The sequence below is a fragment of the Periophthalmus magnuspinnatus genome, chromosome 10 (assembly GCF_009829125.3).
Source record: "Periophthalmus magnuspinnatus isolate fPerMag1 chromosome 10, fPerMag1.2.pri, whole genome shotgun sequence".
NCBI lineage: Eukaryota > Metazoa > Chordata > Actinopteri > Gobiiformes > Gobiidae > Periophthalmus > Periophthalmus magnuspinnatus.
Window position 1 is genome coordinate 27656454 of NC_047135.1, and position 25291 is coordinate 27681744.

Consider the following 25291-nt stretch of genomic DNA (forward strand, 5'->3'; position numbering starts at 1 on the left):
AAGGGGTGACGAAAATAAAAGTTTGGGTCTTTTTTATAATTACACGAAAAGCGTTCAAGTGTGCTTATTATTTCCAAATGCAGATTTTGCAGATCGTCACATATTTTTCAATTGAATAGGCTACCCAACTATCATGACCCATTTCTGCATCAAGACAACCTTTCTGATATGATTTAAGCACAGTATTATCTTTTAAACATTCAAAATTCCTCATTCTCAAAGTCAGCCCTCTCTTTAAAAATATTTGAAAAAGCACTCGTGTAAAATCACACTTCAATAACACAGCCGGTGCAAACACAGTATAAAACAACCATACAAAAAGTACACACTACCGAAAATGTAGTCAGTATTCTGAGATGCAACAATTTTGATCTTACAAAAAAAACTAGGATTTATAAAAAGAGCAACAGCAAGACATTTGATTACAAAACAACACAAAAATAAACAAATTAAAAACATTCAAAGAGCTTTGGGTATTGTCCAAAATGTCCATTGGGTTTGCATTACAACAAAAATAAAGAGTTCATAGTGTAGTGCCAAAATACAGTATGATGAACTTCCAATCAGTGGCACAGTAGACTCAACACTGTCATTCCTGCATCTTATCAAAATTTAACTTGATTCAACAGTTGCGCTGATTAGTTTTACAAATTGTGCTCATATTAAAAAAAAACAAAAAAAAACTACTTCCTTATAAAATGCAATTGCGTTTTTCTCAGAATGATTATATATTGCTGGAACAACTGTAATTTTTTTTTGCTGGTGTACCCAAATGTAATGAATTCTTTATGTTGTGCTTCAACACTGCAGCATAGTATACAATCTCTGGGACGTAGTGACCAACTATCTCCATATGGGGGCAATATTGGCCATAAAAGGCAGACACAACAAAGGAAGCCCAGAGAGGGTGGGCAGACAGGATGCTGATTTGGCTCTGCCATGACCACTTTTGTTCCACTTGGAGCCGTTTCTGTCCCGGTTCCGAGAGGGCTTCACCGGGTTAGAGTTGTGTGGAGGTTTGTTGAAAGATGGAGAGTGTGGTCCATAGCCTGGCCAGTCGTCATTGTATCTTTCAATGTGCTCTCCACCTCCAGATCCGCTGCCCTCCTCACCTAACACAAGAAAGACCCAATGTTAATGCATAAAAAACAGATATAGTGGTAGAGCTGCTTACAGACTAATTACGGGAGGATGGAAATCACAATTTTAATGGATGCAATTAGAAAACTGCAAATACATTTTTTTAAGTACCACAATTTCTTCCACAAACCACAAATTATCTAGTCTTATTCTACATAAAAGCTGCTAGTTTAGATCTGTACAAACATGTTCTGAAATACATTGACAAAAAGACTGAAATATAAATTAATTCAATAATCACACATTTAATGCTTGTCAGAAAATTTGCAAGTTAGTTATTCAGCTCTACATGGGTGTAAGAAAAAAAAGAAAGAAAGAAAAGTTACCCTCATTGTCCACAAAGTCCATATCTTGTCCTGTCAGAGCATGTTTGAGTTTATTCGAGGCCATGCGCAGCTCCATAATCAGCTGTCTGGTGCGAACATCTGGCCGGCTTGTGTCCACTTCCACCTCGGGGTTATTGATCTGATTGATGAGGCCATCCCCAGTGACATCTGGTAAGTACCTGTCAGCAAGAAGAGAGTGACACAAACATACAATATAAATGACAATTGGGGTATTTGCATTGTAAAAAAGGTTATAGGGTCTCATCAGCTGCTAAGTTGTAAACTTGACACTAAAATTTAGGGCTGCAACTCACTATTATTTTGGTAATTGCTTATTGCTTTTAGTTAATCAATTAGTTGTTTAGACTGCAAATGAGAATGAGTTTGTTTTTTTTACAAAATTTGACCCAGATAAATATAAGGTGAGGACATCCCAATGGAGTATTTACAGAGAATAGGCTTTCTGCAAAAAAGGTTACATTTACACATTCTGTGATTCTGAAATTATAATCGCGTTGTCCAATTCATAAAACATCTCTTCTCAGCTCATGACATGTTTTGGAGTCCAGATAACGATTACTGTCCTTGATTACTACTTATTAGATGACAATTATTTCGGTAATCAATTAAGTAATTTCAGTCCCACTGCAGTTAATAATGTGGCAAAAGCAAAGCAGTTTTTTGACTAAAGACATCTCAAATCCATTTATCTTGAACAAGGTTACAATTTTCTTGATACTTTTATTATATAGATTTTAGAATTAACACATTTTTCTCTGAGAGTTTTCCAGTGTAGTTATAATTAAACCATCCTTTTTGGGCTGCAGACTTTGCCAGCAGCAGAGTGTCATTTTGTCTGTGATTGAAGCAGGCCCACACAGAACACAGGTGGGTAAACAAGAAATAACCTCTGCCTTTGCTATTGCATCCTACCACCTCTTCACCATTGCTCACTCCTCCTCCCTCTCCACCTCTCCACCCCCATTCCCTCTCTCCCCGGGCCCTAAGCTTAGCTCTCCCTCACCTCCCCCGCGTCTGCCCGTTCCAGCAGCGGTCCTCGTTGGTGACGTCGGCAGCCATCTTCTCCTCACTGCAGATGGTGTGTGGGAGGGACACCCAGAAGCCCTGCATGGGCCGGAGACGTTCCTTCAGCTCAGTGACCTGCACAGAGGGGGCGTGAGGAACAAACTAGGTATGATGACTCAATGCTGCTTTGAAAACTGTCCTTGTTTGGAGAGAGCTGAATAAAACATACAGATGCAGGCGGTGTGCAAACTGGTCGAAGTGAAAGTCTATGCTCTGACCCTCAATTAGAGTTTTTTCACTCTCTGAAATACAAGTAAAGATTTATTTTGGTTCAGGTGCCCTCCTTTGACCCTGCTCTTTTGCTTCATTTCAACCTCCATGATATTTGACCACTCTATAGCTGCTGAAAACTCCCACGGAGTTCACACTTGCTTTGTGCATCATCTTTCTGCATTGTCACTGCTGCCATTCCATGTTTTATTCTTTAAGGACAGCATGTTAAATAAAAATGTGTGTAAAAATGCATAAAATTAAAAGGCTGATTAATGTAAACAGTCATCAATTCATTGGAGAGTGGTTTCTTCCTCACCAGTCGGTCCAGATTGGTGCCTGCAGCAGTTGTGGGTTTCTCTTCGGGAGTGTAGGTCCTGAAGGGTCTCCGGTTTCCTTCGGAGTCTTTGGATGATCGCTTGGAACGAGTTGGACGAGGGTTCCCACAACCCTGAAATACCTGAACAAAAAAAAAAGATAAATCTGGTCATTGCAGAGCTTTCTGAAAACAGTAAATGGCTGTTACCAGCAGGAAAGGGCCCCCTTTCATGAAGCAGGTTTAGCCCTGGTTTTAATCCTGCAAAGTGGTTAATTGAATTAAAGTTTTCAGTTTCACAGACCAAAAGCCCCAGTGTGACTCTGAACTCATTCTGAACAAGGTGAATAACCTCTGAGTGGTCTTAACTACAAACCTGTTTTCTGAAACTGGGAACAAGAGTCTCAGTGTGATAAGACTTTTTTAGTCTTAGTCATCTTCTTTTTTTTAGTTCTTTATTTAGTGCCACTGAGATTTGGAATCTCATTTTCAGAGGAGTCCTGGCACATGTAAACTCACACAATTTACTGTGATGCCACCATGCCAGCCAATTAAACTCAAGATTAGTTACAACCTGCTTTGTGAAAGAGGGGCCAAAAAATATTCAAAGCCTCAAATGCTTTAGCTTCTGGGACAATTGCCATGCTTTGAATCATACTCATAGTCTGTCTAAACAGAGACAAATATGTGAAGTATTCTCAAGGAAGGATTATTCTACGAAACACCACAGTTAATTCACACACTCATATTCTTACCTTACTTGAGATGCTCACACTGTTCTCTTGCATGTGCATGATAGCTTCAGAAACTTTTATGGAGATTGAGTCTGCTGCAAGTTCTATGTTAAATGGCCCTTCCAACTTCTCAGCAACTTGGTACAGAACATCTGCATGTGGACAACAACACAGGGAAAAACTCCAGTTACAAATATGTGAAGGGATTTAGTTAATGGAAGTTGGTTGATGGAAGTTGTAAAAAATGGAGAAGGTTATTGGTTAGCGTTTGGAGTGACAGCAAGGAGTGAACATGAAAAGAACAATGGAAGGAACGTATGGAGCCGAGGGAGGCAAGGAAACTTAGGAAGACAGATCAATTGTGGTGGAACAGAGAGCCATGAATGATTAATGCAGAATTCATTAGTAGAAAAGTGAAGTGTAAGTGAAAACCAGATCTTTTTTTTAACCTTCATTGGGCATCTGTTTGTCTGCTTAATCACTGTACCACTGTTGTTCAATATGTTAGCACAATAAACATGGTGCATGTGCGATAAGAGAAGATAACAGCATATTAATTAAAAAGTCAGAACATTATCTCACTCACCAATAAAATTGTTCCACTCGGTGCCCAGATCAGCTTGATTGGCCAGGCAGCCCTTCATCACGTTCAGACACAGAGAGTGGCAGGGCCGCAGTGAGGTCATCCCACGACACAGGGGGCAGTACCACTGGCGCATCAGACCACGCACACACTCTGGATCTGCTGTCAACTACAAAACAAGACATTTATTGAAGACATTATGATATTTTTTTAAGTAATTAGAATTAAGTTATGGCATTGTAAACTGCAGTGTTGATCTAAAATGGCTTAATAATTGAAACAAACATATGTCACAAACACTGCAGAACTGAATGGTCCTGCCTCTTCATATAATTATAAGGGACACTGTTATAACATGGATAAAAGCTTATGAAAGATTCTACATATGCCCCCAGCCCTTTAAATAAGCAGAGCACAGGATTTCTGCAGTATACACTTACTTTTGTTGCTTTGTTGACAATATCCCGGCCTGTTGCCAAGCCTTGTGAGAGAGCTCTAGCTGCAATAAAAGCTCTTGAAATCTAAACAGTAACACAAAGATGTTTAATTAGTTTACTTTGTTAGCATGTATGCTTTGATTCACACCATCCACTGCAGCACAAGTCTGAGTTATTCAAACATTAAACCAAAGAAACGTAAAATCAAAACATATGAGAAAAGGTAACTATTTCCTACACAGTTGGTGTGTCTGAAAATCAAACTAGGACAAAACCCCGAGAACCAAAGAAAGTAATGTGGTCTACTCCATTCAGTGTAGCAAAGACTAAAGTGAGCATTATACTGTAGAAACAAAACAGCCACTCCATAAGAGAATGTACCATCATCATGAGAGCACTTGGGACCCCAGTCTGCGAAACATCTTCATCTCAAAGTCACTAACCACTCCTTAGAAGATAGTGAGGTACAGATCTTAGCCAAAAAAAAAAAGAAATGGTTTGAGAGGGGAGTAAAAGAAGCATTTTTTTTTTTTTAGGAAAGACAACCTTCTTCTCTTCTATCTTTGAACAGGAGCGGTTGGCTTCGACATCATTTATCTTCTATTTATAACTCAATCCCCAGACATAAGTCAAAACAAGGAAAATAATAGCAAGTATACTAATAGGTGTTAGTATACTTGCTATTGTGTAACCATTAGGGGCCTGAATGATTATGTAAAATATGACTCAGGCACAGTTCACACTTAGTGTAGGTCAATAAAGCTGGGTTAGCTTCAGTGTCCCTTCAGACAGATATAAAGCTGTCTCCACCAACAATCTGACCAGAACTGAAGCTTGGATGAGCGGTTAAACATCTTCACACTTAAACTTTCGTTCAGTTGACAATTTTTCTTTTGCCATGTTAGCATGCATGGTCATAATGATGCAAATAGACCAGTTTGAGAATACACACTTGGATGCGCAGCTTGCGTGGCACATCTCCAAAAGGCTGTAGTTGTTCTGCGTGTTTGCTGACACACTCCAAGTAGTCCTCTGTGAAATGATACTGGGGATTGACCAGAGAGAAGACCCTCTCCACCAGACGGGCCCAGAAGTCAGACAGGACCTCAGAGAGACTTACACTGCCCCCTGTAGAAAGCAATGGTCATCACATTAGACTGGAGACCCTTGTTCATGTGCCAGCTGAGTTTACATCCCAATTACCCAACAGTGACATACAGTTACTCTCAACAGTCTCCCCAGTAATGCATTGCGGTAGATAATGAATAAGGGTTAGGGTTGTGCAGTTAAACAAATTTCCTGCTGTCAGTGATCAACTTGGGTCTTTAAAATCATGTGGTTTGGAGCAGAGTTCAGACAAAAAAATAGTCAAATGTCTTTATCCAGAGTTTTGATTATTGTCATTCCAGTTTTCAAAATGAATATAGCAACTTTTATTTGTTTTTAATATGACAAAGTTAAATTGAATTGAAAAAAATTGGGATCAACAATGTCATTTTGCCCAGCCATAGTACATAATACTGAAGGAAAGTACTGAAATACTTCCTGTTGCTCCATTTTCGTTCCATGTTTTTAAATGAGTCAACAGTCAGACAAGACTTGAATAAGCAGTGCATCTGTGATCTGTCTGGTAGACTCCAAGCAGTCAAAGCGACAGCCTGTAGGGAATACTGTCACTTCATGATGATTATGCCAAAGCATAGCCATAAGAAACCAAAATAGTACATACTTTTTGGTGTCTGTATTTGGCATGAAATTCTTTTTATTACTGCCTTACACCAAAATCATCTCATTAGGCAATTTTCACAACATAGATTTTAATAGCTGTTTCAGATGGAGAGCAGGGACCTATATAACTCTATGGGAGATTTACATTTTTGAAAGAAATAACCAAACATATGATCCACAAATGTTATACGTTCTCATTATTTTTAACAGAAACAAACTTGCCATATTAATCTTATGACTTAAAGTAATTTCAAATGATAACAATCTTTGGGTTGAAATACTGACACCACATTCTAAAGCCAATGTGAAAAAAAAAAGTATTTATGCTGAACAGAGAAGACATTGAACTTTGAGCCCATTTTGTTTAATGTGGATATGCCCAGTAATAGCTCAATATTAAGCTATGAGGATTCTACAATGTAGTGATCTTTTGTGAACAAACTACACAATTGCTTAATATTTTATTCTCGAAACGATCAAACTAATTTTGAAATGTGCCAATAAAATGTACACAATTTGACACCTACATCTTTGACAGCAGCAAAAACCCTAACGGTGACTCAACCAACCTGAATAATAACTGCGCAGCTCCACAAACAGCTCCTGGAAAACGTGAGAGTTCTGAGTGAAGAGTCTCCCATACGTCTTGGTAAACATCTGGTTCATTGACTTCTCCGACAGGTCTATAAGCTCTCTGAAAAACTCTGAAATAAATACAGGACAAATTATGCGCAAATCCATCAACACATACAGTTTTTTTCCCTCTAAAATTAACAGCTACATGGTGTTACATTGCACCATATTCTGTACACTGGTAAATAACAAAATGTTCTGCATGTTAGATTATCTTTAGTACACTCTCTCTCCCACTCATTGAACCTGCTTAAGTGATTCATCATGCCCTTTATGTAAAAAAGATGTTACAACAGTTACAAAGGAGAAGACATAATGTATCTTGATTATGTATGTACTGTTAGAGGAAGAAATGGGATGAATAGACTTGTCATTTATTAGTAATGTTTTGTGATTTATGTTTCTACATAGGACTGACCACATTTTTATTGAATCAAGATGTATCCAGTATCTAGATTGCATACTTGGCTTGGCGTTTTTAATGCCAATCCTCAGTTAGTACAAACATGTTTCAAGAGGAGTTCAACTGGGGGAATAAACTGGCAAATTATCTTTGTTAGAAAGTCTTCCTTGTTTTTGTACAAAAATTGTTTTTTTATTCATCTTAAAAGGACCTGTACCAGATTTTTTCATGCATTTGTCTTTCCCCAGCACAGATATATTGTATAAGCAACTCTTGATGTCCAAATAAGTCCACTGTGTTCTACCTGCACCTTTAAATCATTCTATTATCTGAAAGAAACCATACAATCTAAAACTAAAAGACAAGAATCATCAATATGATTAAAAAATAAAATCATGGCACATTTTAGTGTCCCAGTCCCAGTTCTACGGGTAATACTGACACCTGAAACATGTAAATAAAACAACACCAAAATAACAAAATCTTCTCACCATCAAACCTACGATGTCTCTGTGTAAAAGTAGTCAGCAGAAACTGGCTGCCATCTTCCACTGCTTTGAGGAAGTCCCTCTCACTTTGAAGGGCGAGAGTCTCCTCCATGTGACTGGAGCAGCAGGTGTAGTCCTGAGGGCACAGCCGTAAGTGCTCACCTGAGCCCAGAGAAAGTACAGAGTAAACGTGATTCATCTTCAAACAGCACTTTGAAACAGGACCACAGAAAATACATAAAGACGATATTACAGGGCAGACATTTCTTTAAAGGTGCACTGTGTAACTTTTCTGGTGGGTGGGTCCTGCCCTTGCTTGTCATCTTCAAATTCACCAACCTAAATAAACTAAATGTGCACCAAATTTACTGGTGGAAGGTTGTTTCCCTGGAAATGGCATTTATTATGTGTGCTTTCACTGCTCAAAAATCCCTTGAAAAACTTGTATTCTTACTGTGAGTAGGGTCACCTCTCCACAGATCTAACCAGTAACTTGGTCTTGTCTCCATGGGGATAGATATGTTTAATGCCATACTAAGGAAACGTTTCTTAGTGCACCTTTAAGCATCTGTTTTTTTAGCCATTTGAAGATCAGTCACTCTGTTTACTTATTGCACAATCAAAGATAAAGATGTAACAGAAAATTGTCCCTACATGAATAATTCAACCTCAATCTGTCTCTCTTTGTCAGCCCATTTTAAGGCTTTAATATGTCAAAGGTAATGAAATGCAAAGGGAACTGAGGTAAGAGTAAATAGCCTATAGAATGGTTGATTTTCGCACTGCTGTAGAATGCCGTTGTTATAATTGTGTAAAGACTTCTTGCAGCCGCTCCACCCTGGTTGATGTTTTGTGGGGGGCTCTTTTGTTCTGTCTCACTATTAGTTTGCTCTCATCACACCATTTCCATTTCTAAACTGCCTCCCCGCATCCCTTCCTCTCCAGGCCATCTGCTCCCCTGGCCCACGGGACGGTGAGCCAGGTCCAAGCGGTAATAGCCCTGCAGCAGACACACACACTAAATAAATCAATAGGTCTCTTGCCTCAGTATGGGCTAAACTGCTGCTGCGTTAATCAGTTTGAGAATACACCACATAAAAGCATATGGTGTGATATAAAAAGATATCAACATTAAGTTCCCCTAAATATTGTATTCATTTATTGTGCTTCCATCCATCAGTCTCACCCACACACAGAATAATAGCCTTCACATTAAATCATGCAAAACCTATATGCTATTATGCCTCTTCATCAGATTAGTTTATCATCAGTGCCCAGTGCTGTAAGTAAGCTGATAGTGAGATTTGTTATAGCAGGACATTAGGAAAAGACTAATTAGGGGCGAGGTTCTTTGTTGCACCGGTGTTGGCAATTTGCTCATCCCCTAATCATCTAATTTGAGCCTCACCATGAAAAGAGGGGCGGGGTGGCCGGCTTTAGAGCACCAGCATTCTCATTCCCTCTGGAAATTACTCATTGACATTTATGGTAGGTTGGGATGGCCAAAATGTGAAATACAACGTCTAAGTTTGTAGCCTACTTTTCCAGCTTCTAAAGAACTGAATGGACTGTCACATTTTAAAACACCATCCTTACTTACCGGAGATCTGAGAGACCGGAGCGTTGGCAGTGCTGTAGCCCTTCTCCGCGTACACCTGCCGCGTGTCAGCGCAGCCTCGGAGCGCAGAGACCCGCTGTCCTGCCCCCAGCAGGACAGGTGCAGTCCACAGAAGCACTGCGAGGGGACAGTGTATGAAAGCCCACGGAAAATGCATTTTACTCAGGACACCCGCAGGAAGAGCTTGGAAACAGAACAGCGTTGTCTCTGCCTTTCACCGAAAAAGCAAAAGTCAAAAATTACAAATTCAGCCGATTAAAATGGTCATTGCTTTGTCCTCACTGAACACTGAAGAAATGACAGTTTAGGCATCACGCATATGTTTCCACACTGCAGTATCCAGTTAGTTTCCCTTTCACAAGAGCTCCGCTACAGAACGAGTGTCTGTAGCACAGAGGGACACTCCCCAAGAATCAGCAGAGCATCCTCTGAGCATCATCAGACTGAACAATAAAGCTCACGCGAGGAGCGCTTTAAAACCGGATATGGGATCTTCAGAATATATCACTTTCCCCTGATATTTCTTCCTGAGCTTTTTAACCCATTTTAACACCATAAGTGTTATATTTTCGAAACATCTAATCTAAATGCCAACCTCATCATGTTGTTTGCTTTAAAAAATATAAAAAAGCCTATTTAATTTTATTTTGAAAGCGAAAGTTTTGCGTGTGTGCTCAGAAACAAAACTGAAGAATTTGAATTATTTGAAATACTATCAGCGAACTACTATTAGCAAAGCCAAAGCATATCAGTATGGCTCAATAGTACAGTGTCGACAAAATCTGATTTATATCAAACAATATTCTAATCTTCTAATTTTTATGCCAAAGCCACAGACGCACCAGCCAATCAACATGAAGATTATTGGGATTTTTGCGCGCGTTTTCGTCTTTCTGAAAAAAACAATTACCCAGCTCCAGAAGTTTTAAATAAAACTATTTGGAGAGACATAAGTAATTTCATCAACAGGTATTTCGTTAATTGTTATTGTTAACTTCATCTTGAATTCATTAAAATAGCTCTTTCTTGTAGTGCTTAACATTAGGCTAAAACAGCACAATGACGAGGTACAACTACCTCGTTTAACTAAAAAATGTGGCATGGAAATAAATACATTTTTAACTTTTTATGCAAATAAAATGTTCCTTTATCATTAGGCCTCTCCTTTAGCAGAGAATACAAGGCAGCCAAGATCCAACGTTTGTTTTTATTTTATTGAAGGCCATTTGCCGCAGGATTATTCACCCCAAGATGAACCAATCAAGAAACCTGGCAGGTGGAGACACTACTGTGGACAGGTAGGACAGGACTTAAAATGTAACGCATTACAAGCATTCATTCCCTTCTTTCTTATAGTCTAGATAAGATGGATGACTTTTCAGACGTAGGAAGTGATTCTGAGACTGAACTAAAGACGACTAAGCGAAAAAAGAGTTCAACCCATGGGATACAGGTAATATAAGTGTGTTTTTGTTCAGTTTCAGTAATGTACATTGTTTTGTCTGGAAAAAACAGATATTAAAGATTGCCTTCTACCTTGTTTTTGCTGCCTGTAATATGGTCACTTAGATCAATTCACTCAATGTTCCCTGCTGAGCTGCCCTTCTGTCCCCTTTCATCCACAGCCACCCAAGAGGTCCCGGCTTAGAGCTGCTGTGAGGGAGGTGTCCAGTCCCTCTGACAGCTCTGTGTCCACTGTGGACGTCCCCCCACAAAAGCCCTCTCGGGGTTTATCCAGACAGCCCCCTCCTCACCCGGTGGCCAGAGCCAGAGATGCTAACCAGAATATAACTGCAGAGAATATCTATAATGCAGTGCTCTCTGGGAAGAGTGCCATGGTGGTAAGCAAAATGCAAACACATCACAGCTTAAAAGTGTGAACAAATAACTGAATGCTGAAGAGGAATAAGCTCTCAGCGCTAACAATGGAGGCGATTATTATGTGTTGTCACTGGCTGACGGATGTGACCCTTCAGAATATCCTTTGATAGGCAAAGGGGGGGGGGGTGTCTTTTTAGGCTCTGAAGGTAATGGTTTGTGTTGTGGTCTTCTATTTTTACTAAAAACAAGAAAAATGGTTACAGTTAGGGCTGAGTGATATGATTTAAAACAAAAGTTAATATTTTTTCCCTCATTGACTGATTACAACATACTTTTATTTAATGGTTTTCAGCTTCTTATAGTACCATTTTGAGGATGGTTGACCCTTCAAAAGATACAATATTTGGTTTTGAATTGCTGATTGCTATGGCAACAACATTTCCTATGGCAACAATTTTCCACCATTCTTAGACCTCTCAATTCCAAGGAGCAAATCATTAATGCCTGAATTTCGATCAGAATTAAAATTTTATTAACTGCACAACCTTAGTCACAATATTGTCCACACTTGCCATAGTACATAGCAGCTTAGTCATACAGATCACAATCTTTTAGTTGTGATTTAAACAAAAAAATTGTTAGTAAATATGTTTGTCTTTTTTAATAATGGTGGTCTGTCCCAATTTGGTATACGTCAATAGTTGCAGTGCAGGTCAAATCATACAAACTAACTACTGAATCTGTCATTACAAAGACTGTGGTGGACGAGTGGTTGGACACCTACAAGCAAAGTCGTGAGGCAGGACTTCTGGTGCTCATCAACTTCATTGTTCAGGCGTGTGGCTGTAAAGGTCAGTAATCATCATCATCATCAAAAGGCGTCAAAGATCAACACATTCTTTGTCTCCTTTCTGTTCACACTGTTTTGTGGTATCTTCCCTCTGAAAGTGACTTGAGTAAATTATTCATCTTCTAAATATTACAGTTATCCTGTACTGTTCTCACTTCTTACAGGTGTGGTTACAGAGGAGATGTTCAGCAGTATGCAAAATGCAGAGATCATAAGCACCCTGACCAAAGAGTTCAGTGAGGTGAGGGAGAATGGTACTGTTCCTCACACTTTCTTATTGCTTTGGTTTAAACCAAATGACACTTGAAGTCAGGGAATTCTTTTTTTTTTTTTTTCTTTAAAACTATGAAAGACAAAAAAAAACAATGTTGATAGTAAAAATGCAATAACGTAACTTTTCTGGTGAACTGTTTGCCACCTTATTGTCTCCATGAAGATGTTATTACTTAGAACTGCCATTCTGTTGCACAGTATGGCATTAGACCTATCTATCAACATGGGCAACAGCTATTTTTTCACATCATGATTATTATTATTTTTTACAAATAACAGTATGCTCATATGACTTTTTTTGTCCTCTTGTATTTTCTTCTCAGGATTCAGTGAACTATCCCCTGTCTACCCCAGGACCCCACTTAAAGCGCTTCAAAGCCAGTTTATGTGAATTTGCAAAAGTTCTAGTGCGTTCGTGTCGGAACAGTCTAGTGTATGATGAATACCTGTTTCCCTCACTTCTGGCTCTGCTCACTGGTCTGTCGGACTCTCAGGTCAGAGCTTTTAGACACACCAGCACTCTGCTTGGTAAGTCCATAAGCCACAATATGAATTCAGAAAATGCATGAATCTTAATGCTTGTTTACTTTTTTGTTCCCTCACAGCCATGAAGCTGATGACAGGGCTGGTAGAGGTTGCTGCTGTCTTGTCAGTTCAAATACAGACCATTCAAAGGCGGTATGACATTGAGAACAATAAGGCAGCATTTGAAAAAGTACCTCAAAGACTAGAGGAGCTTCAGGGCACCTTAAGTCAGGTATATGGACATAGAACCTGTACCTGATTTTTATGGTCTTTAAAATGAAGTACTTCTGTTTCTCACATTTTTAACTGTGGTCCAAAGTTAGTCCTCACTTACCTTATACATTCCAAACACACAAATTATTCACCGTGATGAGTTTATAAGGGCTTTTCACAACTCTCAGTAGAGTTCCTGATTACACAGCGGACATATTTTTACGTCAAGAGCTGCTAATACAATATATCTGTACAGTTTGTATATTTGGAGCAAGACAGATTTTGATCAAATCCATGAGCAAAAATTGCCTATAAAAAAAATTATCTATATTACTGTATATCGTCACTGACAACATTTTACTACAGATTTTCTATTTGTTCCAAAATGTATAAAGATGCATGAAAATAGAGAAGAGCTGTCGTCCTTGATGAACGCGACATTCCGTGGAGTGTTTGTTCATCGCTATCGGGACAAACTTCCTGAAATCCGTGTGGCTTGTATTGAGGAACTAGGAAAGTGGCTGAAAACTGACCCCGAGGACTTTCTCAACGATGGATGTCTCAAGTACCTTGGGTGGACTCTTCATGACAAGGTTTACTCTAATATGTTCACAGTGGGGAATATGTGTTTTCATTCAATACATACCAATTGCAGTGGGCCATATACACTCACCTGAAGGATTATTAGGAACACCATACTAATACGGTGTTTTACCCCCTTTCGCCTTCAGAACTGCCTTAATTCTACGTGGCATTGATTCAACAAGTTGCTGAAAGCATTCTTTAGAAATGTTGGCCCATATTGATAGGAGCATCTTGCAGTTGATGGAGATTTGTGGGATGCACATCCAGGGCACGAAACTCCCGTTCCACCACATCCCAAAGATGCTCTATCGGGTTGAGATCTGGTGACTGTGGGGGCCATTGTAGTACAGTGAACTCATTGTCATGTTCAAGAAACCAATTTGAAATGATTCGAGCTTTATGACATGGTGCATTATCCTGCTGGAAGTAGCCATCAGAGGATGGTACATGGTGGTCATGAAGGGATGGACATGGTCAGAAACAATGTTCAGGTAGCCCGTGGCATTTAAACGATGCCCAATTGGCACTAAGGGACCTTAAGTGTGCCAAGAAAACATCCCCCACGCCATTACACCACCACCACCAGCCTGCACAGTGGTAACAAGGCATGATGGATCCATGTACTCATTCTGTTTACGCCAAATTCTGACTCTACCTCTTGAATGTCTCAACAGAAATCGAGACTCATCAGACCAGGCAACATTTTTCCAGTCTTCAACTGTCCAATTTTGGTGAGCTCGTACAAATTGTAGCCTCCTGTCGTAACGGTGCGGATAGGACCAAAGGATGCAGACCAGAGCAGTTTTAACAGTGTTTATTTACAGCGGTGAAAATGCAGTCTTTAAACAGGTCACAAGAGCAGGTACAGGAACCGGGGAGCGGGAGACGGGTCAGGCGGGTGCGGTGCAGGTAGAGGCGGGCAGGACAGGACCAGGACGGGGATAGAAGCAGGTGCGGTACCAGGGCGGGCGGAGCAGACGAAGACCAGAGCGGGGAGCGGGTGACAAACCAGAGACCAGGACCGGACAGGAGACGAGACGAGCAGGAGACGAGACGAGCAGGAGACGAGACGAGCAGGAGACGAGACGAGCCGGAGACGAGACGAGCAGGAGACGATACCGGGACTGGAACGTGACGGCAGGAGCTGGGCGAGTGGAGGCAGGAATCTGGAGGGTGCATAAATCCAAATGAGCATTTGCAGGAAAGTACCAAATAACAAAGCTTAGCTAGAAACATTCACGTTTTACACGCGGACGGTCTGGCACCGAGTGTAGACTGCCAAGCCTTCTTGTACTCAGCAGCAGGTGGTGGTGATTAGGCTGATGCACCCCAGGTGTGCACGGGAGGAGTCAGGCACTCCACCCAGCTCCAGACACACAGGTAGGGGAGGGGGAGAGAGCATGGGAGGACAGGGAAAACTGACATCATGACAGTACCCCCCCCCTAAGGTCCACCTCCTGGTGGGCCCCCAGGCTTGTCAGGATGAGCGCGGTGGAAGTCTCTCACCATGTCGGGGTCCAGAATGCGTGCCCTGGGCACCCAGGATCGCTCCTCCGGACCGTAACCCTCCCAATCGACGAGGTACTGGAGGCCCCTACCACGGCGACGAACGTCAATCAGGCGGCGGACGGTGAACGCCGGGTGGCCGTCAATGACTCGGGCGGGCGGTGGGGGATCGGCCGGAGGGCACAGGTCGCTGGTCCGGACTGGTTTAACCTGGGAGACGTGAAAGGTCGGATGAATCCGGAGAGACGGGGGTAACTGGAGGCGCACCGCCGATGGATTTATGATCCTCACAATCTTAAACGGTCCCAGGAATCGGGGGGACAGCTTACGGGAGTCCGTCTTCAGCGGGACCGTCTTGGCGGAGAGCCAAACCATCTGGCCAGGTTGGTATACGGGCGCCGGGACACGGTGGCGATCGGCCGTCGCCTTAGTGCGCGCTCCAGCCCGAAGAAGGGCCGCCCTGGCCTTCTTCCAGATCCGGCGACAGCGCTGGAGATGGCGCTGAACAGACGGGACGGCGAGGTCCCTCTCCTCCGTGGGGAAGAGAGGGGGTTGGTATCCCAGCGATGCCTCGAAGGGGGACATACCAGTGGCGGAACTCACGAGGGAGTTGTGAGCGTACTCTATCCAGGGCAGGTGAGTACTCCAGGTCGCGGGGTTGGCGGAGGCTGTGCACCGTAGAGCCGACTCCAGGTCTTGGTTGGCCCGCTCCGTCTGCCCATTAGATTGTGGGTGGAACCCGGACGTGAGGCTGACCGTGGCCCCCAAACTGTCGCAGAAAGACCGCCATACCTGAGAGGTGAATTGGGTCCCTCTGTCGGACACGATGTCCACCGGGATGCCGTGGAGTCGGAAGACATGACTGGTCAGCTGGTCGGCAGTTTCTTTGGCTGTGGGGAGCTTAGGCAGGGCAACGAAATGGGCGGCCTTGGAGAAGCGGTCCACAATGGTGAGAACCACCGTGTTCCCCTGGGAAGGGGGAAGGCCCGTCACGAAGTCCAAGGCGATGTGGGACCAAGGGCGACGAGGAACTGGGAGAGGATGCAAGAGACCAGAAGGGGGTGAGTGGGAGGCCTTGGCCCGAGCACATACCTGGCAGGCGGCGACATAAGCCCGGGTGTCTGTGTCCATCGTGGGCCACCAGAAGCGTCTCCTGAGGAGGGAGAGAGAGCGACCGGCACCAGGATGGCAGGCGAAACGGGAGGCGTGGACCCACTGGAGCACCTGAGACCGGACAGAATCGGGAACAAACAGTTTATCTGGAGGGCCGTTACCTGGGTCGGGGTCGTTGGTCTGGGCCTCTCGGACGGTGTCCTCGATTTCCCAATGGACCGCGGCCACCACACACGAGGAGGGGATAATTGTTTCTGCGGTGACCGGGCTATCCTCCAGGGCGAACTGGCGGGAGAGGGCATCTGGTTTGACGTTCCGAGATCCGGGGCGGTAGGTGAGGAGAAAGTTGAAGCGGCTGAAGAAGAGGGACCAACGAGCTTGACGGGGATTGAGGCGCCTGGCGGACTGGATGTACTCCAAGTTTTTATGGTCGGTCCAGACGATGAATGGTTGCTCCGCCCCTTCGAGCCAGTGGCGCCACTCCTCCAAGGCCAGCTTTACGGCAAGGAGCTCCCGATCCCCCACGTCATAATTGACCTCGGCCGAGGACAATCGCCGGGAAAAGAAGGCGCAGGGACAGAGGCGGTTGTGGGGGTCGAACCTCTGTGAAAGCACGGCCCCCACTCCCGAGTCGGAGGCGTCGACCTCCACGATGAATTGCCGTGAAGGGTCGGGCTGGTGCAGGATGGGAGCGGAGGTAAATAGTCTCTTAAGCTTCTCGAAGGCTGTCTGCGCCTCAGGGGACCAGGCAAACTGCAAAGCAGGAGAGGTGAGTTTAGTTAAGGGCGAGATAACCCTACTAAAATCCCGGATGAAACGTCTATAAAAATTGGCAAAGCCGATAAATCTCTGGAGCTGTCTCCGGTTGGTAGGAATGGGCCACTCAGTGACAGCCTGGATCTTTTCAGGATCAGCTCTTACTTGGCCCCGCCCCACAATGAAGCCCAAAAAGCTGACCTCCTCTGCGTGAAACTCGCATTTCTCAGCTTTCACGAACAGTTTATTCTCGAGGAGGCGCTGGAGAACCTGGCGAACGTGCTGGTGATGCTCCTGGGGGGACCGCGAGAAAATCAAGATGTCATCCAAGTAAACAAAGACGAATCGGTTAAGGAAATCACGGAGCACATCGTTGATGAGGGCTTGGAATACGGCAGGGGCGTTGGTGAGACCGAAGGGCATAACCAAGTATTCGAAATGTCCCAGGGGTGTCTTGAAGGCCGTCTTCCATTCGTCTCCCTCCCTGATGCGCACCAGGTGGTACGCATTCCGCAAATCCAACTTGGAAAAGATGGTCGCACCGTGGAGGGGCGTAAATGCCGAGTCCAGTAGGGGTAGCGGGTATTTATTCTTTACAGTTATATTGTTCAGACCCCGATAATCAATGCAAGGCCGCAGGGATTTGTCCTTCTTGGCCACAAAGAAGAACCCCGCTCCCACGGGTGAAGTGGACGGGCGGATGATTCTGGCAGCAAGGGACCCACGGATATAGTCCTCCATTGACTCGCGTTCAGGTTTAGACAGGTTATATAGCCTGCTAGATGGTAGTGGGGCACCCGGCAGGAGGTCAATGGCGCAGTCATATGGGCGGTGGGGCGGTAAAGAGAGGGCCTTGCTCTTGCTAAAAACCTCCCCCAGGTCGTGATATTCAGCAGGCACCGAGGACAGATTGGGGGTGTCTGGGGACGGATCGGCGACAGGAACGGACCTCCCGGCCGGAGGGAGGGCGGACCGAAGGCACTTGGCGTGGCAATCGGGACTCCAGCCCGAAACTCCGCCCCTGGCCCAATCGAAAACAGGGTTGTGGGCGCGTAGCCAGGGGTAACCAAGGACCAGAGGAGAAGCGGAGGAGGACAGGACATGAAACTGACGGTTCTCTTGGTGGTTGCCGGACAGAATCACGGTGACAGGTTCTGTGATGTGGGTGATGTGCCCCAGAAAACGTCCATTGAGCCCCTGGGCATTTAAGGGGCGTTCGAGGGGCTCCAGGTAGACCCCGAGCTGCTCCGCGACTTGGGCATCAATAAAGTCCTTCTCAGCCCCGGAGTCGATAAGGGCGGAAACGCATAAAGTCTCTGTGCGAACGCACAGGGTGGCGCTGAGCCGCAGTCTATTAGTAGAGTCCAGGATGTGTTGCTCGCCCACCAGTACTCCCAGCGCTACTGGTGGGCCCCCCCTTTTGGCCGAACTGGGCAAGTGACCACATAATGTCCGTGCTCACCGCAGTAGAGGCAAGCCCCGGCCAGGCGACGCCTCCGTTGACGCTCCTCGGCCGACACAAGGGTCCTGTCGAGTTGCATGGGCTCATCCGGCGGGGGCGGGGCAGCGCGTGGCTCCGGCGGGACCGGTGACCAGCGTCTCTCTCGGCGACGAGCCCGTAGCCGGTTGTCTATACGGTGAGTGAGGGAGATGAGGGTCCGCAGGTCGGGGGGTTCGTCCCGGGAAACCAATTCATCTTTCAAAGTCTCGTTCAGGCCCCGCACAAACACAGCCCGCAGCACGCTGTCCGTCCAGTCCAGCTCCGCCGCATGTGTCCAGAATTCAATGGAATAATCCGCTACCGTCCTGGAGCCCTGGCTGAGAGTCAATAACCGGGAGGCAGCATTGTCCTGGTAGTGCGGGTGGTCAAACACCAGCTTAAACGTGGACACAAATTCATTAAAATCCAGGCTATCCACAGACGTCTTCATTAGGCGCGCCTCTGCCCACTGGAGAGCTCTGCCCCGGAGTAATCCACATATATACCGGATCTTGGTGGCCCCCGAGCTGAAACGAGAAGGGCATTGCTGGAACATGAACTCGCACTGGAACAGGAATCCGCGACAGAGGTGAGGTTGTCCAGCATACGGCTCCGGATCCGTGCCTCTCGGCTCCGGGAGGCGTGGCGGCGCTCCAGCTGCAGCAGGCGGGGTGACGAGGAGCGCGGCCACCTGGTGGTTAAGCTGTGCCACCTGCTGGGACAATGTCTGATTTAGCTCCAATAGAGTTCGAATGGATTGTTCATGCTGACCCAGCACCGCCTCGGGGTGAGAGTGCGTGAGGCGGCGCGTCTGGTCCGGGTCTGAGCCTGCTTGGTCCATAGTGGCCAGACCGTTCTGTCGTAACGGTGCGGATAGGACCAAAGGATGCAGACCAGAGCAGTTTTAACAGTGTTTATTTACAGCGGTGAAAATGCAGTCTTTAAACAGGTCACAAGAGCAGGTACAGGAACCGGGGAGCGGGAGACGGGTCAGGCGGGTGCGGTGCAGGTAGAGGCGGGCAGGACAGGACCAGGACGGGGATAGAAGCAGGTGCGGTACCAGGGCGGGCGGAGCAGACGAAGACCAGAGCGGGGAGCGGGTGACAAACCAGAGACCAGGACCGGACAGGAGACGAGACGAGCAGGAGACGAGACGAGCAGGAGACGAGACGAGCAGGAGACGAGACGAGCCGGAGACGAGACGAGCAGGAGACGATACCGGGACTGGAACGTGACGGCAGGAGCTGGGCGAGTGGAGGCAGGAATCTGGAGGGTGCATAAATCCAAATGAGCATTTGCAGGAAAGTACCAAATAACAAAGCTTAGCTAGAAACATTCACGTTTTACACGCGGACGGTCTGGCACCGAGTGTAGACTGCCAAGCCTTCTTGTACTCAGCAGCAGGTGGTGGTGATTAGGCTGATGCACCCCAGGTGTGCACGGGAGGAGTCAGGCACTCCACCCAGCTCCAGACACACAGGTAGGGGAGGGGGAGAGAGCATGGGAGGACAGGGAAAACTGACATCATGACACCTCCTTTTCCTATTTGTAGTGGAGATGAGTGGTACCCGGTGGGGTCTTCTGCTGTTGTAGCCCATCCGCCTCAAGGTTGTGCATGTTGTGGCTTCACAAATGCTTTGCTGCATTCCTCGGTTGTAACGAGTGGTTATTTCAGTCAATGTTGCTCTTCTGTCAGCTTGAATCACTCGGCCCATTCTCCTCTGACCTCTAGCATCAACAAGGCATTTTCGCCCTCAGGACTGCTGCATACTGGATGTTTTTTCCCTTTTCACACCATTCTTTGTAAACCCTAGAAATGGTTGTGCGTGAAAATCCCAGTAACTGGGCAGATTGTGAAATACTCAGACCGGCCTGTCTGGCACCAACAAACATGCCACGCTCAAAATTGCTTAAATCACCTTTCTTTCCCATTCTGACATTCAGTTTGGAGTTCAGGAGATTGTCTTGACCAGGACCACACCCCTAAATGCATTGGAGCAACTGCCATGTGATTGGTTGATTAGATAATTGCATTAAGGGGAAATTGAACAGGTGTTCCTAATAATCCTTTAGGTGAGTGTAGACAACATTGCATTGTGAATATGCTAAAGTGTTTTCTTTAAATGCCTTGGTTTAGGTGCACCCACAAAACTTGGACCATGAAATTAACCACAAAAAGTCAAAAATATTGATTTGGAAGATTACACAACATGTTTATGTTCTTTTTATTTTTAATCGTCGCTATTTGCTGACAATTATAGACAATTATATTCTAAGTCTGTGTTAGGGCTGCAAAATAAACTGCAACTGACTTGAAATCACAAATTTCAATGTACTCTATCAGTAAATTACAAAGGCTGAGATTTTTCAAGTGTTCAAGTATAATTTCCTCCATAAACAACAAAATGTCCTGTCTTATTCTGCATGGAAACTGCTACCCTGTAGTTTAGATTTGTACAAACATGTTCTGAAAGGTGATTCTTGTATTAGTTTGTCAGTTTATATTTCATTCTTTCTGTCAGTTCTTCTGGACGAGTTTAAAATGTTAACTTTGAACAGAATTGTATTATTAAAACATAAATTGCAAATCTAATTGCAATTGCAGTGCTTGCCTGAAATATTGCAATTAGACATTTACCCAAATCGTACAGACACCTTTTTGCATCTCAATGACAGTAACTGCCACAATATTATATTCATTTTGGCTACGTCTCCCACACACTACACACCAATACTAGATAAACATTAAAGGGGGTTGTACTGTATGAAAGTGTATGTTGAATGTTAAGTGTGCTGGTTGTTATATTGTTTGTGTTTCAGCAAAGTCCAGTGCGTCTGCAGTGTGTGCGCGCCCTGCAGGGTCTGTACCAAGAGAAAGAGTTCATTGGCCGCCTGGAGCTTTTCACCAGCAGATTTAAAGTAAACCATCCCCGGTGGATTAGCCAGACCCTTCATTTGCCTGTTTCTGCCTCTGTCTGTCTGTCTCTTTTTCATCTATTGTTCATGCGTTGGTACTCTTGAAGCCATGTGTGTTTTGTTCCATTCTTTTTATGTCATTCATGTGAGCTTTTTGCTCTCATTTTTGTCTGGGTCTGTGTCTGGATCTTGGAGCGTTAATTACTGTCATTGACTAATAATCTCTTCACAAATACAAAAAAAAACCTTATTGAAACCACATGTGCATCTGTTGATAAAGGCTTTTTCAATCAGTGTGTCTCTAAGTGTAAATATGTGATATGATTATGCTTATTATTGCTTTGTGTGTGTTCAGGAGAGGATCCTCAGCATGGTACTGGACAAGGAACCAGACGTGGCATTGGAAGTCGTCAGTCTGTTGCTGCTGATCCAACAGTGAGTTTTTTGTTGTTGTTTTTTTGTTTTTTTTTGTCTTAAGGATGTGAAAAACAGAACTACTGTGATGGTACCTAGCATACTAACACGCACTTCCTGATTAACACACCTTAGAATTAGATGTAGCCAGTACCCAGATGCTCATACAATATACCTGTACTGTTGCGAGACAATTTACTCAAATACATATTATATATATATATATATATATATATATATATATATATATATATATATATATATATATATATATATATATATATATATATATATATATATATATATATATATATATATAAACTAAATAATAGATACGAAAGAATTTAATTATTGTTGGAAAAGAAATCATGATGTTTCTTCTGACATTAATGCAAATGTATATCCTGACATCCCTAAACATAAGGAGTATAGCTGGTAAATGTGGTATATTAGTTCAGAAAGCATTTGATATTGTGAGGTAAATGTACGCTTCTGTGTCCACCTAATCTATTATAAAACTACTGATTCATGGCTGTGATAACACTCTTTGTCATATCCACCAGTGATTCACATTTGTGTCACGATTTTCTCAGGTTTTCTGTCAACTAGCAACACTGACTCATATTAGATTAGACATGAATAACTAATTACTGTACAAAATAAATGTCCAGATCGATTTCTTTTGTGCTACTTGGGATGTACCTGCTACATTTATGTTGATCCTATCTTGTCACATACAGGAGCACAGAGGAAGGTCTGACGGAAGATGAGCACGGTCACATCTATCCTCTTGTATATGCTTCTCATCGGGGTTTGGCTTGTGCTGCTGGCAACTTCCTTTACCACAGGTTCCAAGTATCTAATACATTTGCATGATAGCTATAATATATTGGTTTAAAAACGACATCTCAGCATTAAGATATTAAGAAGTCATTATTAATTGCTTTGTGTTTTCCTCAGAATGAAACTGATGTACGCTGAACAAAATCAGGAGAGTTTTAAGAGTAACAGTGCTGCCTTTATTCAGATGATGATAGCTTTTTACATCCAATGTGAAGTAAGTTTTACGCTGCAGAAAACATACATTCAGTGGCTTGATTTCAGAATTTTGATCTTGTTTTGAAATAATGTATGGACTAAGCCGTTTTCACTTAAATTGCACTTTGCACTATGTAACCTTCTGTAGGTGGCATGTCACTTACATGATTCCACGGATATAGAGAGATAGACAATGCAATACAAATGCAATTACTCATCAAAATTCTGCTTACTTTGGTTTGGTGTAGTTTCATGAGCATGGTACATACCTGGTAGACAGCCTTTGGGACGTGGCTGGATCGGAGCTGAGAAACTGGGAGACTATGACTGCATATCTTCTTGTTGAAACCGGTGAGGGTCAAGTATGAGGTCACAGTTTCAATATAAATCACATGTTTTGCATTGCCAGCTGTAGCACACCCATCTGTCTGTTATGTTTTCTTCCTGTCTCTCCTTACATACCACCCACACATTTCTGCCTATCTCCACCTCTCCTAATGTCAGGTTTGTTGGATGAGGAGGAGGGGGCCCTGATCGAGTTGATGGTGTGTGCCATTCAGCGGGCGTCACAGGCTACACCACCTGTTGGGAGAACGCAGGGCAAAAAGGTATGAACACTTGAAATATAAAAATATACAGTATTTTACTCATGTTCTCTATTAAATATTCTATGAAACGTAATTGTATATGCTTGGTTGTATCCACATACCAAATACTGAATATTTTAAAGGTGCACTATGTAAGTTTTCTGGTGGAAGGACTGCCAACTGCTCGTCTCCATGGAGAAGATCTGACCTGTTACTTTGCCTGGAATGGAGATAAGCAGGTGACGCTGTAAAGCAAAGTAATAGCATCTCCATGGAAACAAGCAGGTGGCAGACCCTCGTCTAGAAAAGATACATAGTGTACCTGTCGTATATTTATGTATAAAAAATGACCAGTGTGTAACTGGGTGTAGATTCTGAGTATTAAGGACAAGAAGATCCAAGAGCAGGACCGCGGACGCATTACAGCTCACTTCATTCCTCTCCTCCCTCAATTACTAACCAAAGTAAAGCGTGATACTCACTTTTATTGTTTCTTTTATTTAGAACAAAAAAACATGTCACCATTATCTGATCTTTTTCTGCAGTACTCAGCAGATGCAGCGAAGGTGACCCTACTCCTGAAAGTTCCCCTCTATTTCGACCTAGAGTTGTTCAGTAGTGCCCCACGCATGTCAAATGTAAGCCACGCTGTTTGGAAATGAAACCAAAGCAGTCGTTTTGTTATCACATTGTGCATATTAAGGTTGTATGTGAAAGAGATGCAATATATTGATAATAACTATGTTTTTCTTTTCTGAGAACAATATTATTGTGATGTTGAAATGAGCACTTTTTTAGCACATTTCAACATCACATAGGGTGTTAGTTTCAATGTAGTTAGTTCCTTCCTTCAAACTCCATTAGAACTGAAAAAAATTCTTGGATGTGGATGACGTGGCGAAGCTTATACACTCTTAAAAACTTCAGTCCAGTTGATGGAGTTAAATTTACTTTTGCGACACAATAAGTGTAATTGAAGTAAAATTACTAGTCAAACTGTCAAAAGAAAAACATACTATACCAAAACAATGCAAAAATATGACATAAGGAAAATTGAAATGAATCAAATCTACCTTTTTTTACAATTTACTTTCACAAAATAGTAAATTTCTGTCACTTTATTTTTATTACTTTTTATTGCTGTATTTTTTTTTGCTTACTGTAATAATTATTACATTGGCCAATATTGCTATATCACTAATTTAGTGACATATTCTGCAGGCCTAGTACATATTGGCATCATGTTAATATCTCTGTTCCAGCACTTGGATCAGCTCCTGGCTCAGGTCTGTGTCATTGTGGAAAAGCACACGGATGCGGCTGTGTTGGAGGCGTGTGCACATTTAGTCAGCATTCTGTGCTCGGACCGGTACACCTTCTCCTCACGCGCTCACACCACGTTTAGTCAGTTATTGGACACCCTCACTGACTGCTTCAACAGCTACTTGAGTGAGCTACTACAGGTAAAGCAAAAATCCATTATAATATTTATTAGGGCGGGGAGATAAATTA

The 25291-nt window shown here is 43.5% G+C and overlaps 2 protein-coding genes across 2 annotated transcripts in view; one reads left to right on the forward strand and one right to left on the reverse strand.

Moving 5' to 3' along the window:
- On the reverse strand, window positions 1-10151 carry gpc2 (glypican 2). The gene is made up of 12 exons (XM_033974035.2): window positions 9985-10151; window positions 9685-9913; window positions 8088-8246; window positions 7130-7264; window positions 5785-5960; window positions 4836-4916; window positions 4399-4564; window positions 3834-3964; window positions 3082-3222; window positions 2491-2627; window positions 1467-1645; window positions 1-1112 (listed from the first exon to the last, which is right to left on the reverse strand). The coding sequence occupies exons 1-12, from the start codon at window positions 10012-10014 to the stop codon at window positions 844-846; spliced, it is 1833 nt and encodes a 610-aa protein (XP_033829926.2). The 5' UTR covers window positions 10015-10151; the 3' UTR covers window positions 1-843.
- Window positions 9530-25291, forward strand: part of LOC117377348 (cohesin subunit SA-1) — a 20918-nt gene continuing 5156 nt past the window's right edge. Inside the window, exons 1-18 of the mRNA XM_055224612.1 lie at window positions 9530-9572; window positions 10924-11000; window positions 11059-11155; window positions 11328-11543; window positions 12278-12374; window positions 12538-12614; window positions 12970-13174; window positions 13252-13403; window positions 13780-13977; window positions 21645-21743; window positions 22096-22175; window positions 22895-23002; window positions 23115-23211; window positions 23441-23543; window positions 23697-23800; window positions 24151-24243; window positions 24325-24417; window positions 25042-25242. Coding sequence (XP_055080587.1) covers window positions 9570-9572; window positions 10924-11000; window positions 11059-11155; window positions 11328-11543; window positions 12278-12374; window positions 12538-12614; window positions 12970-13174; window positions 13252-13403; window positions 13780-13977; window positions 21645-21743; window positions 22096-22175; window positions 22895-23002; window positions 23115-23211; window positions 23441-23543; window positions 23697-23800; window positions 24151-24243; window positions 24325-24417; window positions 25042-25242 — 2100 coding nt within the window. The 5' untranslated portion in view covers window positions 9530-9569. The remainder of the gene's footprint in view (window positions 9573-10923; window positions 11001-11058; window positions 11156-11327; window positions 11544-12277; window positions 12375-12537; window positions 12615-12969; window positions 13175-13251; window positions 13404-13779; window positions 13978-21644; window positions 21744-22095; window positions 22176-22894; window positions 23003-23114; window positions 23212-23440; window positions 23544-23696; window positions 23801-24150; window positions 24244-24324; window positions 24418-25041; window positions 25243-25291) is intronic.

Bases quoted from the DNA above. Each gene is read 5' to 3' on its own strand.
- gpc2 (XM_033974035.2), bottom strand. From the start codon at position 10,014: ATGCCTAAACTGTCATTTCTTCAGTGTTCA. The intron at 4,565-4,835 runs GTAAGTGTATAC...CTTGTTTTGTAG, and splicing joins TTGTCAACAAAGCAACAAAA to TTGACAGCAGATCCAGAGTG. The intron at 1,113-1,466 runs GTAACTTTTCTT...TTCTTGTGTTAG, and splicing joins GGACTTTGTGGACAATGAGG to GTGAGGAGGGCAGCGGATCT.